Below are 17890 nucleotides of genomic sequence, written 5' to 3'. Positions count from 1 at the left end.
TTTTGATTTGACAAACTACTTATATTTCACATCTGGCTGTATCCTTATATGAAGCAGTGTATAAAATGCTAAAGTTAGAATATAACTTGTCTATGTACCAAATTTCATTCAAACCCGTTCAGTAGTTTCTTTGAGAAAGAATAACAAATATCCGTCCATCCATCCATTGTTACAAACATTTACATTTATTACATAGGATATTGTGGTAGTAGACTATTCTAAAACTGTTACTTATCCAATTAAGATAAGTAACAGTTAGTTAGGTAAAACAATTCACTCTAAAAATTCACTTTTGACAATAACATAAAATAGAACCGCTCGAAACTTTTCTAAAAACATTGAGTTACAAATTTATTAATAAAAATTAAATACAACAAAACATATTTTATAAAGTGCACGTTTTTAAAATTAAAATAAATTTGATTGCTTTTACATTTGTCTCTAACATTTAAGCTTCACATTGACCTACAAACACTATTGATCTTTCTTTTGATAATAGAAGGTCAATATCGCAGCCACAAAGTCAAGGTTATTTTTAAATCATCAAACCGAATGCGTTCTTCAAATGTTGTGGCGCTACAGAGAAGCGAGAGTGAAGAAACTACTCTAGTTATATTTATTTAAATCTATAGTTGTATGTGGTAATTCATTTTTATATTATATATTTAACTACTGTTCTACTACGAAATTTGTTACTTGATATTAATATCTTAATAAATAAGTTAACTGATTAATGCGCGCCAAAAGCACAGTCGAAACTGGTGGGTTGAAACATAACATTTTGCATAGAGGTTTCTGACAAAGGTGTTCATTAACAAGACTTTTTTTTAATCACACAAGACACACGTCTTATCTCACTCTTTTCTAATACAAATATGAGTAAGTAGTATTTACTAAATATATATAAATAATAACATTTATCAAATGTCTCTGACTATGTCTCTAACATTTTATTTTTTATTTTGACTCACTTTCACAATCGAAATACAAGAAATACAGATAAACTAAAAAAATTGAGCTTTTTTATTAAAAACATACAATTTATATACTTTAATGTAAATTTCAAATATAATCCGCTATATTACGAGTAATAATTAATTCTCATTAAAATTCATAATATCAAGAGAGATTATAAGATTATTTAGCAACTTAAATGAGAAATCTGTATTTTATACATTAAGTATATTCTAAAATTGATTTCTTTTATTTTACTTAGAAGTAACATTACCTCTACTATATTAGCTTTATTAATATAATTAAAACTACTCTATACTTGACTCGATTTATTAATTTACTTCTTAGACTCTTAATTCAAGTTTTTATCTATCGGCACTAGGGTGGCATAACCTACGTGTGTATGTGCAATAAAATTTAATAAGCAACAATATGTCGACAATGCAAGGATATAATAGCCGATCTCCAACCTAGAACCACCGCCTCGATCTAGACACATTTAGGTCAAGGCACAAGGCAATAAAGCTTTATAAAATATTATCACACAATAGTATTTAACCTTATTAGAATTTGATATGACGAGTGACAATCGATTCTGTCTATACCGTAAGGAAGCTGGCGTGAGGATGTCATATAGAAGTAAATTATTATAACATTATCCAATTTACAAAATAGTTTTATATATCCATGATTAAAATTTTATTAATATTATTTTATTTATTTATTTAGTATAGGTAATGTGCTTAAAAAAAATACTAAAAATTTTCTCCAAACATAAATACCAACATAATATAAAAATGAATAAATACAAACATATCGATAGAATTAAATTACTGTAAATTCTATGTAAATTACTGTAACGCCTACAAAAAAGCTATCCACCATGACAAAAGCTAGTATGTTAATGTTTTTCTTTACATTTCAAACACTTATCATAATAAACACTTAGATATATCATTACTTGCTAATTGTATTAATAAATTTAACTATAATATAAAAACACATGTAAACCAAAACACAATTAGAAACGAACTAATAAGTCCGGTATATCCGCCAGTGAAGTGTTAGCACAAACATACTCGACTCAAGTTGCACGTCGTCATGGTAACGCTAATCCATCCCTATGACAATATTTCCTCAACGCCCTAACAGCAGTTTACTCGTATTAGAATAATTTTTAATAAAACATATCAGTTTCATAGATTATCTAGTACATATCTCTGTACTTATCGAAATTAAGCTAAATTAGCTAAGTTTTTTATATCTTATCCAATATTGCTTGTTTAATGCATTTTCATTCACAACAAGCTTTTTACCCGTGACTTTGTCTGCATAAGTGTGATATGTTGTTTAATGATATATTGTTAAAACCGAGTTAAATATTAAACTGTATCTCCATACCAAATAATACGTTTATAATAAATGAAGTGACTATTAATTAGGTTTTTTTTACAACACAGGGGGCAAACGAGCATGCGGCTCACCTGATGGTAAGTGACTACCGCCGCCCATGATCACCCACAACACCAGCGGCACTGCAAGTATGCTGCCAGCCTTTAGCTAGCTAGTGATGACAAACAAAGAAACAAACTCACTTTCACGTTTAAAATTGAAATTAGTAAAGTTTACAACATATTTCTTTATATTATTACATCATTTATTTAATTCAAAGATTTTTACAATTAAATCCGCCTTGTACACGTACATGTAATAATAAATAAATAAATTTATTTATATTAATGTAAATAAAGACGTAACTAAATTAATGCTTAATTTCTTTCGATAACATTTGCATATACGAATACAAATATAATAAATAACATAGAAAATACCTATTAGTAACAATTTTTAATATATTCCGGAATATACTCCTACAGAAACTAAAAGCAATAAATACTCGACGCGTTTGACTTTGCTGCTATTAAACAAATATCATTCGCAATTTTGGCAATTTCTTTTTCCCCTTTAAGGGTTTGACGAGAACACAAGCAAATACAATAGAACGAAAACATTCCGCAGTTTGTCCGCTCGACTGCTTGACTTGAAATCTTCCGTGACAAGTGACTGATTGCTTATCCCGTTTCTTTTTGTAAATATGTACTTCACTAGAATAATGCATACAATATTTTGAACGAAATAGCCTATTTTTCTACTATATTTTTTCTGGTATTAAGTAATTACTTACTTTTTGTGTAATAATAATAAAATAGTTGAAAACAAAATCCAAGTGTACATTACAATTTAACAGTAAGACTTAACGGGTTGATACATATTATGTATTACATAATATCAAAATAAAACTCAAAAGGTTATATTATTTCAATACTATTGGAAGTGTGTTTCTTAGATTGTCTTTTTAAAGTTCAAGAGGACCGCCAAAGCCCATGAGACAGTCATAGGAGACACACCTCGCAACAAATAACGCTGACGGCCTAATATTAACTGAATAGATAGTATATTTACGTAAAAGAATAACACAATTTACATGAAAAGGTTTTGCTGGAAGAAATCTCTTATTAGAGATAAGCTCGCCTTTGTACATTATGTTTATAATTAATTGTGATTAACAGTATGTTTTGTGTACAATAAAGAATAAAGAAAGAAAGAAATCCATACTATTTTTTAAAGCCCCAGGTTCTGGAAAATTGTGAAAAAGATGTATTGTACCCAATTAAGAACCCTATTAAGGCAAAGTTTACACTACAGATGTGTAATGATGAGTTAATTTATCAATAAATAATTCCAGGTCACAAATTCACCTTAATTGTGACGCTTTTTAGAGCTATAGGTATAATTAAAATATTGAAATCTAATTTAAATATTATTATTGTAATTTTATTATTCAAAATTGAATGGAAATGAAATACGGTGACATTTATTCAAAGCCTATCATTGAGCAAATAACAAACATAAAGCAAAAGAAGGTAATTTCAATCATTGCCAAGATTTAATTACAAACTTAATGACTACGAGTATTTACGCTTCAATATCTTTACAGATAGACGATTCATGGTTGTTTATCACGAGGAAGCAATTATGTTGATATAATTGTTATTGAATTAAAAAAACGTTTCGATGAATGATATAAGCCCACCTGATTATTATCAGCTAATACCGCTAACATTGTCTCGATATGATAACGATTTTATAAATCTAGACTACTACTAAAAATTATAGATCAAATCCTATTTATATAGTAGAAGAAAAAGTTTGTAACGATTGATTTACGGAACGGATGGACGGATGAATGGATCTTTGTTACTCTTTCACACAAAAACTAATTAAATCTAATAAATGGATTTGAATAAAATTTAGTACACGGGTAGATTATATCCTAACTTAACATATAACGTACTTTATATGCTGATTCATGTCGATAAAGCCGCAGGATATAGCTAGTAAATAATTATCAAGTACTTTTCTAAATAGTATACAAAGTTACTGTCTGCATCTGAATATTTCTCAGCTTGCTTCTTCTAAACCACGCACCGGATTTTGATACCGCTTTTATAGTCATATAGATAATTTTTCATCCTTTGTATATAAATTAATTCTAATTAAACTTTTGATTAAATAGCACCCATCTAAATTTCCTTAGTAAATTGCACCCATTCGATGCCGGGATGATTCGCTAGTTTTATTATCATTATTAATACGAATATCTTTACCAAATTTTAGCTTATTTAGATATTTTAATTAAGAGAAAGGAAATTTTTTGATGCATTTACATAATGTTTTCTCTTTCTCCTTTTGAGTTCTCAAGATTGACTGGAAGAAAGGATAAATCCGCCTGTATACATTTTTGTTATAACCTTATATAATCTCTATGTTATAAAGGAATGTACAAAAGCATATAAATAAATAAATGTTTAACTTTAAAATAATTCCATATTGTATTATGGGTACGTTAATACCAAAGTTATGGTTTTCAATTATCAATAACTAGCTATAAGAATATATTGTTGCTTTGCTTATAAATATTAAAATATTGAACATGTATCTGTTTTATTATATTTGTGTAATTTGTAAAGCTTAAAGTCCCTTTTTTTATGTAAAGTATAAAGTAATAGTAATGTGAACTTATTGATCCGTCTTTACAACGTCACATAGCAACGTACGTACTACTGTAACACTTGTATGTAAAGTAAGTCAAAGTATATCTGCAATTCATGTGCCATACAGTTATTTTCAGCTGCTTTACTTACATACACGATAAACAGTATTTATTTAATGCTAATGTACTACTACGACACTTCCTTAGGAATATTTTACATTACGTAATTGTTTTTTTATATGATAGGGACACAAACGTGCATGCGGTTCACATGACCGCAGCCCATGGACACTAAAAACACCACAGAAGTCGCCAATGCATTGTCGTTTAAAAAGCTATAAATTATTTTTTTGAAGGTACCCATGTTTTGTTCATTAAGAATTTACAATAAGTACATATTCAACTGTAGCTACATATAGTTTATAATCTAATTTTGAAGCTTGTATTATCTGAATATAAACTACATTACATTAGCATAACTATTATGTAGATTAGGCAGTGAGACTCGAATACCGACGAAAATCACTGTTGAAATTCTTTCTCGCGAATTGCAAGATTATATCCCATAATTTACTTCTAGATTATTCGAGGAGTTTCCTTGCAAAATAAAAGAAAATGAAAAACATTAGTTTAGAGCCAAATATAGAAGTTACTTTACAGATTGCAGTTAGAATCATTAAAATCAGTGTACTTAATTATTGATTAACAACATACCACACACAAATACAGTCAAATTGAGAATGTCCTACTTTTTTTTAATTGGCTGATTGTAATTATCTAAGTAAAATAAATTAGTCAATTAATCAGGAATTAAATGTAGTAAATTGAATGCGTTTGTACCTACAATATATTGCTGTGTAGTCCCGATACAGAATGCCTTTCCCGTGGATGTTGTAAGAGGCGACTAAAGGAACTTAATTTTACATTACGTAATTGTTTTTTTATATGATAGGGACACAAACGTGCATGCGGTTCACATGACCGCAGCCCATGGACACTAAAAACACCACAGAAGTCGCCAATGCATTGTCGTTTAAAAAGCTATAAATTATTTTTTTGAAGGTACCCATGTTTTGTTCATTAAGAATTTACAATAAGTACATATTCAACTGTAGCTACATATAGTTTATAATCTAATTTTGAAGCTTGTATTATCTGAATATAAACTACATTACATTAGCATAACTATTATGTAGATTAGGCAGTGAGACTCGAATACCGACGAAAATCACTGTTGAAATTCTTTCTCGCGAATTGCAAGATTATATCCCATAATTTACTTCTAGATTATTCGAGGAGTTTCCTTGCAAAATAAAAGAAAATGAAAAACATTAGTTTAGAGCCAAATATAGAAGTTACTTTACAGATTGCAGTTAGAATCATTAAAATCAGTGTACTTAATTATTGATTATAACAACATACCACACACAAATACAGTCAAATTGAGAATGTCCTACTTTTTTTTAATTGGCTGATTGTAATTATCTAAGTAAAATAAATTAGTCAATTAATCAGGAATTAAATGTAGTAAATTGAATGCGTTTGTACCTACAATATATTGCTGTGTAGTCCCGATACAGAATGCCTTTCCCGTGGATGTTGTAAGAGGCGACTAAAGGAACTTAATAGTCGGGAAATGGGCAACAGAGTCCCTCTTAAAACATCACCAAAGTCTTACTGTGGTTGTCAACCCGCCTGCCAAATGTGGCACCTACTGGCAAAACCCCCTTTATGGGGAAGCCTGTGTTCAACGGTGGACAATTAACGGCTGATATAATAATATAATACCTACATTACATTTAATTCCCTTATATTATTAATTGTACAATGAATTTTACTGGTTATAATATTTATGATGAATTTAACGCATTCCGAGGTGTGACCAAAATCTGATATGATAAACACAGTGGAAAAAAACGTTTTATGGCTGTTAGATGGTAGAATTTTGTCTGACTCATGATACTACCGTCATATCTATTTTTGCCGAGTAGCAACACACACGCAGTGTTTTGTTTTGGTATGAAAAGTACCTAAATATCGCAATAATAAAAGTGCCAACACATGACGAAGCGTCATGCATGTCACAGATGATGTTATAGGTTACCAGGTCCAAAACGTGGGCCGCCAGCTTGTTTTTTTTTTCCATTCTTTCAATTTCTTATCAACTTTGTATTGCATAATGTAATGTTTTGATAAAATTATTACCGCAAATTGGAATTAAGAAATAACGTTACTTGATTTATACATCCTTGTAAACCAGTAACTCGAAAAGGAATTGTAAATATTTGTAATTGACTGTAAAAAAATTATATAACTTTAAATAGATAGATTATATACTAGTCTTTTTTAACGTGATAATGTTATTGATATTTACGTCTATAATTTGAAGTATTTTAAAACAGTAATGCCGGTGACATCACTGCCAATTATTGCTCTATATTCCTGTATGTTCTCGAAAAATCTAGTTATAAAATTTTAAATTCAAATTTCTATTCAAAATTTTAAATTTAAATTCCATTACAATTTAGCACAAATACTAAACACTGGTATATAAAATCAATATGGATTTTGTATTGGATGCGATTTTAAAACTTTTCGTATTTTAACATCGCGTATTTGTTAATACAAATATCATTAAGTATAATCTAAATGTCATTTATAAAGTCGATCGTAGGAGTTAACTTTGACCTACACTTGTCATTGACTATCGATCATACAGTGTACTGTGGGTACGTTAATACCAAAGTTATGGTTTTCAATTATCAATAACTAGCTCTATTAGAATATATTCTGTTGCTTTGCTTATAAAAATAATCTATTTCTATGCCAAACTTGGGTATCAAACTACCAAACTTGTTTTCAAATTTAGAATTGGTATTAAAATTTACTTCGTCACTCATATACGATACGATCATAAGGTTACTTTATGATGTAATACAAGGTACGTAGAACGATAATTTTACAATTTAAAGATACCATTTTCAATTGATAATACAATCAGTGATCTTAAACAATTCAGGGATAACGCTTATATGACGACATCTTAAGACATTGACTCGACAACCTCAAATGACGATATACGTATATAAGGAAATATTTACATGGCAAAATATCCCCATTAGAAATACCGTACGCGTCATAAATGACCAACAAACTACAGCCACAACACCCCCACTAATAGATATCATATTACCTATATAATGACGAATGAAACACACCTCAACAAACCACGAAAGGAACTTAAAGTGCTAATAACTCAAGTAAGAAATAAAATTATAGCGTTAAACCACTAGATAAATCATGCGTTTTAATGACTGTAATACCTATTAGGAAATAGGTTTAAGATTTATACTGACTAAAATAAAATAACCTTTCTAATTTATAGCTACAATATTATAATATCAAGCCTAGCCGCTTGTGTTACAGTTACAATAGACGTACCGCTATCTAGCTTTATTCTCTCAAACGTGTATTTTCTATTACACAAAGATTAAATTTCTTATACGTATTAACGACTGCAATTCTAATATAAAAATCCTATTTCTTTATGTTTCTTTCTTTTATATTCTGACACTATGTATTGCATGGTCAAGTAAATTAAAGCAATAGAGTATCATGACATTATATAATACACTGTAATAAATGATTACAGTGTATTTAAGAGGCAATCCTAACCATTTAAATAAAATGCATGTTTAGAGTAATTACTCTCATAGATATTTCTTTGTGGATAGCTGAAAGTTCCACTCGCAGCTTGGAGAGGACACTAGAAAATTCGGCGTGGATACGGCTATGACTGTAAGGTCTGTGGTGCTATTCAAGTCTATAGGTGACTAACTAGTACTACGTTTTATCAGGTGGGCTGTAACAGTAGTTTTCGCGTTCGTTGTTTGTGCATTATATGTCATAAAAAATAAAATTAGATACTTATTCAATCAAGCATATAAACTGACTGATGAAAAGTGGTGACTGCCAAAAAAACACGAACAACCCCGTAGATATCAACACACCTCTGAGACACCACTCATGTGTTATTTTGACTAATAAATAAAGGTATTGTAATGATGATAGCACTGGATCTTATACCACAGTTTACTGCCCCTTTGTTATCGTTACGCGATAAAAACAAATTAACCGTAACCCGAATAATACTGAAACATTGAAAAAAAAAAGAAAGAAATTTGATAATGTATTATGGAACACAGACAGTCTTATCGCTAAAAATAATCTCTGCCTGTCAACAGTAACTCTTTCTCTCTCTAAAATCTCTATAAAAACTAATAATTAATCTCCGGTGTCTCTGGTTACTAGAGAGAGACAGAGCATCTTTGAGCGTTTACGATGCATCTAACTAGAAACAGGAACGAAACATAGGAGGTAAATACTGTATTAGTAATTGCAGTAAAAAATACGCAAGTTTATAAAAATATATACACGTTTAATTCGCGGTTAAAAAAGTTAACGATTTAAATTTAATTTGGTATATTTTAATTTATTTATTTAAACTTCAATGCATAATTATATAAGTAAATATGGCGAATTTAAAACCTAACGGTATTCACTGACCGTCAACCATGAAATAAACAGAAAATTAGGTAGGCGGTGCTTTTACTACTAAAATAAGTACATATATATATACTGTATAATATATAATACTTTACACGAGCAAGCTGCGAGGTATAGACAATTATAAAGAAAACTGTTTTAAAAAGTCACATGGCGTATTGAAATATATAGAGTGCTCTGAAATGCATGCACTGCTCTGAAGCATTCTTCGATTAATAATAATCTCTGTAAGTAACCTGTATTGAGTTGACACTAAAACAATATTGTATCAAAAATCAGGAAATGGCCTTACAACTCAATAAATGATATAAGAGGAAAAATACCAGTCACTGCTGCCGGTTATTTGTTTGCATTAGCAAGCGGTATGAAAATTTTAGACGTCATATCATACGTATCCGAAGTATATATGACGTCATAACATAGGTTGGTATGTACCTATTTTTTTTTTACATCGAACTATTTGATTACTTAAATTGACTTTAAAAAACACAAAAGAGTTTGGGTAAATTTGTATGCGTCATTTTTTTTATAGCGGCCAGTGATAATTTTATTGCTTCGAAGTACCCATTTTAGGTAAACATTTATGTTTAATACGTTTGCTTTAAGTCAACTTAGTTTATAAATATGATTTTTAAATTTTATTCTCAAATAGGTGCCTCAGCTTCGATATTGTTAAGTAAAACCTTACCATGGTAAGATTATTTTTATTTATCTTCGAAAATATGTTTCCACGGGATTTTCAAAATCCCGTAGTCTAAAACGACGCTAACACACCCCATACCCATTTATTTTTATGTTTATAGTGTTTATTATTAAAGAAAACAAAATCAACAAAAAGTAAGTACATAATGTTTCCTGTGATTCCATTGATACCAATAATATTTAAATATAAAATAATAGACCTAACAAAGAACATATTCTCTTTGAAATAGTACCTATAGATTATAGAAATATAGGTATACATAAATACAGGAAAGGTATCAGCTTCTGTCTGTCTCGCCATCTCGACCCCATTTCGTTCGAGAGTTCGAGTTATTAGGAGCTTAGTAATTAGCGACCTTATTAAACTGAGCATAAAGCTGGATTACGCAATGTTGTTGAGCTATATACATGTATTCTTGATTGCAAATTATTCCCACGGGAAACCGACTGGAGTAAGAAACTGGCTGTTTTGTGTAATTGAGTAAGAACCATGCAGTCTAAATGCGTATTTCTATTTGAAAATTAGATTGTTGTCATGAAATATTATATTATAAATAAACCTTTTTTTTATACGACTACATAGAAATTTGTAAACAGAAACAAAAAATATCTTAGAAGTAATTGCGTTACAAATATTCAGTGAATAATAAATTTGTGATATTATTGAGATTTACTTAGATTCTACTAAAGGATAGTTGCAAGGCTACTATATATAATTTCTTGGAAATGGATTGAGATTAATTCAGAGCTAAATATTTTAATTTTTATATTTTAATCTATGGAAATGCTTTAAAAGTATTTAAATTATCCTATAATTAATTTAAGGCATAATTTGTGTGTCAAATTTTAGCTAATATAATAGTAGAATATATTATCAGGTGTTTATCGCGTGATTTAAAAGCTGTAATATATTAGTAGTATTTATCTAATAAGTTTATTGTTGTTATATTATTATGTTCTGGATGAGAAATATTTTTGATTATATTTCTTCCACGCCGCAGACTAAATCAAGACATATACTTTAACATTGATAAACTGCTGTTTCAGTGTCATGGAAAAATATTTTTCTTATGAACTGTGTCAGCACTGCGCACCTTGATCCTTCATGATTACAAAGCATAACTGTAGATTCACTTTGATTTGTTTTTTTTTTTTTTACAACTGAATAGTCAAAATAAATGAGCAGCCCGTTTGGAATGGGTGTCATAATACTCCAAGTAAGTACACCTCTTACGTTCTTATTTTAAAGTAAAAAAAAAAAAGTAAATGTTATCTTTTTGTAGATACCTACTCAGTAATTTTAAGAGATAAACTGACTGAAGTACTAAGTTTATGGATAAGTATGCAATTACAAATGCTTGGAAAGCGTTAATGTTATTTTTTATATAACGAGATCATGTCAATATTGTGCAATAATATGTAGGTACATACATATCTGTGTATATTTTCACTAAATTGAGTAAACGAAATTGAAATTAAACTAGATTAGATAAGTGTGATATGCTAATATTATTAAGTATGCATTTTTTTTTTATTTTTCAATGAAAAAATAAAAATCTATTTCATGATATGCATACAGCTGATATGTAGTTTTACTTGTGAATGATTTAGAACGTAACTTTTTACAAACGTATAGACTCATACGTATAGACATGGTACAAGTATAGTAAATACTTTTAAGCAAATGATAGACAGTAATGTTTGATTACTTTTTGTTTATATGACGTTGATTAATTAGGAACAGGTTTTTCTATTAATTTATTAATTCCATAAATTTGTTATTAGGTATATCGAGGAGACCATCATCAGCACCATACAAATGTTTTGTATTTATAATACAAAACAAAACAAAGAACATGTTTATACACTACAATGCAATCCTCGCTCGTGAACTTTGACTTGGAGTGTTCAAAACAAACGGTACAATTACAATACAATAGTTAGTTACATATGAATCCATACCGCTATTAAACCGGTAACTACTCTAAACCGATCAGCGCAAACCATATGACGATTTGCTGTCAGACGAGCAGTTCCGCTCGGTCGCGGCGGTAAAACCATGACCTAATCGTATTACGCGGGGGCATCGATCTGTCATTATGTAAAGACTACGTACCTTGTTAAGGCCGGGATGTTTGAGCCGGTCGAGGCCCGAAAGTCGGCTGTTCGACTGTCCGTCCCCGGAGCCCCATAGTCCGATGCGATCACGCTCCATAACGTCGTACGTACAACTTCCACCGCTGGCCGCTTGCGACTGCTTGGCGGCGACGAACGGAGCGCTACTTTTGTCTCGCTGCGCGGGGGGCGCTGGACTCACCGCGGTTTCGCTCCTGGGAAAGCGGGAAAATTTTCAGCGACATTGATACGAACCATGTTGCGGTTGCGGCCACCCGATAGTAGATGGCGCTAGGTCCTTGACATCCCCTTATCGGTTAGAGTATGGGAAATGTAATAATTATCAATTTCCTGTATTTAAAGCTGTATATAATTGTTTCCTTTTCCTATAGGTTGACTGTACAATAATAATGGCATGTAAGACTAGATTTTTACTAATTAATGCAATAAATTACACGAATAAACCCCGTTTATATCTTTTACTTCTAAGTTAGTAACGAGTAGGTGTTTGTTGACTATTATAATATTCTTAGTTCTATTGTTGTTTATCGACTAAGCAAGCCAAATCTAAACATTCGTTAAATATTAAATTCACCACATGAACTTAGACTAAGTACGTTACAGAGAGACATTACGTTTGAGAGGCGTGGCCCAATTGTCTCAGACGTCTCAATCTTCAGTCGTATAAATCTCTGTATACTCGTACCTACTTTGAATATTATTTTTGTTATTACGGTTTTTATAAATTTTTTTTTACATGAATTATACAGACAACACAATGGCGAACTTATCCAAAATTTATTGTATATAAAATATATAACTATAATATTATAGGTAAGTAATTTTTTCCATCGTGACGTATAAGTGCAATTATGATTTTTTAAATTATATTTTTATACATTTATTTCTGTGAGTACCATTGGTGTATTTAAGATTATCTCCTTGGGTCTGACCCCTTCAAAAAAGCATATTATAGTACTCTTAGTATTGTCTCTGCGTATAGTTGAAAATCACACTTGGTTCCTGGGGTGGGCACAACACAATTCTAAGGTGAGCACCCCCTCCCCCTCCTTCCCCCACCTAAATGCGTCATGTAATAGAAACGTCATTATTCAAACTATATTTTATCTGTATTTTGGAACGTTCTGTAGGCATAAAATCAAACATAGGAATTATTTTACCCAAAGTTTAGGGAAGTGTTTATGTTAGTAATATTAAAGAGATTTGCCTTCTCCACTATGCATTGCTGTGGTTACCCACTGGTACGATATTCAACAAGATCCTAGCTCGAATTCAAATACAATTTGCACATAAATTGTACCGGCTGTATTTCAATAACGCTGTCAAATTATTTATAAGAGTCCATTTGCGACGCGCATTGGTCTAGTGCCTTGAATACTGGGTCACGTCGGCATCCTGAATATTAGAATCTGGGTCGATCGAAATGTAAAATTATTTTGTTCAATAAACCGCTTTAAATTTTAACACAATAAAGGTAATGAAATCAAATGGAGAATACTATTTAGATTCACTTAAATTGGTCGCGTGTATAGGGGGAAAGAGATTGTTGGTAATGCGGACTACCAGTCCCATTGCTAGCAATATACCATGTCAGGTCGACCTCCACGTGGTCCCAGTTGGAAACCATTGTGCTGGATTCCTGGTATATTCATCACGATGCACAGAGAGAACTCGCCTAAGAAAGCCATCTAATAAATACTTTTTCTAAAACTCCGTGGACATGTATGTATAATACCTCAAATTGTAGCTAAAGAGTTACTCTATCATTATAAATATGATTCAAATCTCTGACTATTCATATTTATAGAACACAGCATTAAAGTCAAGGAATTAAAAAAAATACAAAAATAATTATGTAACTTAAATTCGTTTGGTATAATTTTATAATATCAAAACAATAGAAGTTATATAGTGTGATTTACCGTTTTAGAATGCTTAGAATGTGTACTTTATTATAAAATAAAAATATATTTAGTTTAGTAAAATATTACCTAACCAAAAATCAATATATCGTTATATGTACTATTTTCTTTTCTCAAACTTTCAGTTGGAGATTTGACAGTTACCGAAGCTTACCGAAGTTCTGATTTTGGTTTTATTTATTAGGAAATATAATGTAATTTAATAGCAAAACACTTTTTTTGCAGTTTCACTGCGTAATATATTTAAATCTAGTATAATATCATGGTGAGATTTTTTTTTCTTTGTTTGAGATTCTCTGTCTGGACACTCAAAAAAATGTTTTTGGCTCAATTATTACTTTATATTTTATTTTTTGCGTTACTTTTAACAAGTATTTATTTTCACACAGTATTTAGTTTCCATTCCCATACAGACCTATTCTATACTATAATTTTACACATGTTATTAAGTATAAAACAGTGCATTTTCATATGAAATATTACAGTTCTTCATAAGCATTTGTCATTACTAAACAATTGTTAATTACTTATCTCTCCACAATGAGTGAATTCTCGTGTACCAGACGCGACTTAATTCTCTTATTGATTGAAAGTGATATAAATTATGTTGATTCTATCTCAAACTATATACGAAATAATTTTACCGAATCTTCAGATGTGAATATAGCAAAAACTATCGCAAGTATTCAGAAGTCCTTCATAACTCAGTTTCGTCAACGCTATACGAAATGTGGTTGAAAGAAAGAACAGTTTTTGAATCAAAATAGCAATTGGTTGGATGGCAGCTACATGCGAAGACCTTCTAAAACGTACGAAGACAGTTCAGAGAGTACAAAGAAACGGAAAAACAAGGGATTGCTTGATATCTGATGATACCTCTGACCCATACATAACAAGTTTAAGAAAACCTTCCAATAAAAAATATTTTGAACTTTTTGATGAAGCAAAGGAGCTCTTGAGTAACTTGTAAGCTATCTTTATAAGAGTTTTTGTTTTTTACGCAGATACTTTTACTTACTCCTGTATAAATTTCTTAGGACATAAATGTAAGTCTACAAATTCTATATTTCTTGTATTCCTATATTATTTATAATTATTAGAAATAAATTATATTTAATATATATATTCTTAAATATATATGCTTTATAATATATAAAGCATATATATTTAAGATTATCAGGAAAAAAAAAACCATGTACATATCTTTATTAATACGGAAGTTATAAATTTATGAGATGAAAATAAGTCAAAGTTCCCACTGTGCGATGGGATAACTGCCTTTTCATTCTCACTTATCATCCCTCACTAGTGCCTCGCCAGTGCATACAGTTAGCGAAGGAGGGGTTACTATTCTATCTTACTATCTATTTAGGTTACTATTATGAGGTTACTATCATCATGTCTATACATATATAGATGGCCAGAAATTATTATAATCAAAATAATGAATCACTGCGAGATCTTGTAAAATATGTGGCACATTTTTTAAATACATCGGCATTTATTATTGCCTATCGTCAATAACAAACAGTAATATAATAAAATATACAGTCTAATATAGATACCGATCTTATCACGACATTGCGCAAAAAAATGTCATAGATACTATAAAACTACAAATAATGATTCGTAGTATAAATATTATTAAATGACGTAAATCAAATATGGCAGAATATTTTTATATAAAAATAAATATATAACTTCGCAGAGATACGGAAAATCACGGAAGTCCGAACTCTATATGAGATAAACAATAATTATACTAAAAGTATCTACAAAGTATGAATAACTTACCTACATATATTAATGCTGTGTCTATAAGCTCTATAATTTCTACACTTTATCTATGATTTCTAAAAAAAATTATTTCTATTAACCCTACTATACTACTAATATAAAGGCGAAAATTACTAAGGACGTATAAATAAACGTTTGTTACTATTTTTCGCAGAAACTACTAAACGAATTTAAATTAAATATGGTATACGAATGTAGTACATATACTCGTATATTTCACATGAGTAAAACCGCGCGAAACAGCTAGTAGTATTATAAACAGTATATAATAAACAGTAGTTTTATATATTTATTTGTTAGCTCTTGATACTTAAGCAAATGTTATGGAAATTGGTATACATATAGCATTTGGGATGTTGAAGTACAAAGACTACTTTATATTCTTGCAAATCAATATATCCCAATGGCATAGACGAAATCACGGATAAAAACTATAAAGAATTAACGCCTTAAATAGTTTCTACCTTTAGATTAAACAATACCTTTATAGAAACTAAAATAGAAGCTACCAAATCAAAGTAATGCAGAATAACAATATGACAGAACCAACAGTTCTCACTACTACTGGGTGATTTACTGCCTACCTACAACTCAGTATAGCGGGGCAGTCTCTGCCACTCTGCTTACAAGGGCAGCTCATATGCCCTGCTATCTGAAAATAAAGCTTTTATGTATTTGACAAAACATTAGGTACACTAGTTACAGTTTAAAAATATTAAACCTTTTCTTTCTTAAAATTTAAATTGTCTTGTGCAAATCCATTTTCTTTTTTCAATTGTAGATTACTTAATTCAAGCTAAATTCTAGGTAAATACACCTAGAATTTAGTTTAAATTAAGATGTACTATTGGTAATGTACTCAAAAGGAATTTGAAATCTTAATTAAAAAATAATACTAGATGTTATTTTTCAAGAATTAAATTATTGTACATCTACCGTTTCTACAAAAAAAAAATTACGTGTAAAATTATATTTTTAATTATTCTTAATCAGATATAGCCATAGAGAACAATTTAGCTATAAATTAAAAAAAAATCTCATACATAGTACACACTATTTTCATGGCATAGAACTGTTAAACTCGTCTTACTTATCATGCCATATTTATACTCATATCTTATGACTGTGGGTTATTATTTTGTTGAAGATAAAGACTGCGAAAATCGTGCAAGTTGTATTCCATAATTGTAGCAATTTCATCGCAGCAAGACCGTTACAGAGACATGTTTGGGAAAAAGTTCGCAATATTACTTCACCATTGCATCATCTCTTTCGTCGAAAGTACTCAAAATTAGTTGGTAAAATAGTCTCGTTCCTTTAGTCATTTAGGCAATGTAAAGGTGAATAATTGAATCAATCAGCCAATTATGGACGGATAAAATTGAATTAGTTGATTGAAAGTAATAAATCTCGTTTACAGACAGAATGAAATGTATAATACTTTTAATTCTATAACTATATTAATATTATACAAAACACATTGTCATTTATTAATTCAGTATTTATAATATAAATCTACCGGATCACTAATTAATACTTATTTTTTAAATTAATAATCATTTTTGTAGTAAGTTAATTAAAGTTCCGTTACTGAGTAGCGTGATTTTTATAAGTAACGTAACAGTGAAGTAACCAGTATGGTCACTTCTCGTGTAACAGATTTATTTAAATGCTAGTAGGGCCTCTTATGTCTTCTGTCTATGATTAGTATGATTACTCTTGACGTTCTACTCGCTAATTATTCTATAGACAATCAACA

The 17890-nt window shown here is 30.0% G+C and overlaps 1 protein-coding gene across 2 annotated transcripts in view; it reads right to left on the bottom strand.

The window, feature by feature from the left end:
- LOC113518815 (NADP-dependent malic enzyme-like) overlaps positions 1 to 17890 on the bottom strand; it is a 54213-nt gene that overhangs the window by 23868 nt on the left and 12455 nt on the right. For both annotated transcript variants that reach the window (XM_026903814.3, XM_026903813.3), the window contains exon 2: positions 12393 to 12606. In XM_026903814.3, the coding sequence (XP_026759615.1) occupies positions 12393 to 12606 (214 nt within the window). The remainder of the gene's footprint in view (positions 1 to 12392; positions 12607 to 17890) is intronic.

The sequence above is a fragment of the Galleria mellonella genome, unplaced genomic scaffold, assembly GCF_026898425.1.
Source record: "Galleria mellonella isolate WM207_F2 unplaced genomic scaffold, CSIRO_AGI_GalMel_v1 utg159, whole genome shotgun sequence".
In the NCBI taxonomy this organism is placed as follows: Eukaryota; Metazoa; Arthropoda; class Insecta; order Lepidoptera; family Pyralidae; genus Galleria; species Galleria mellonella.
The sequence above is the reverse complement of the archived record's forward strand: the minus strand, read 5'-3'. Positions and strand labels throughout refer to the sequence as shown.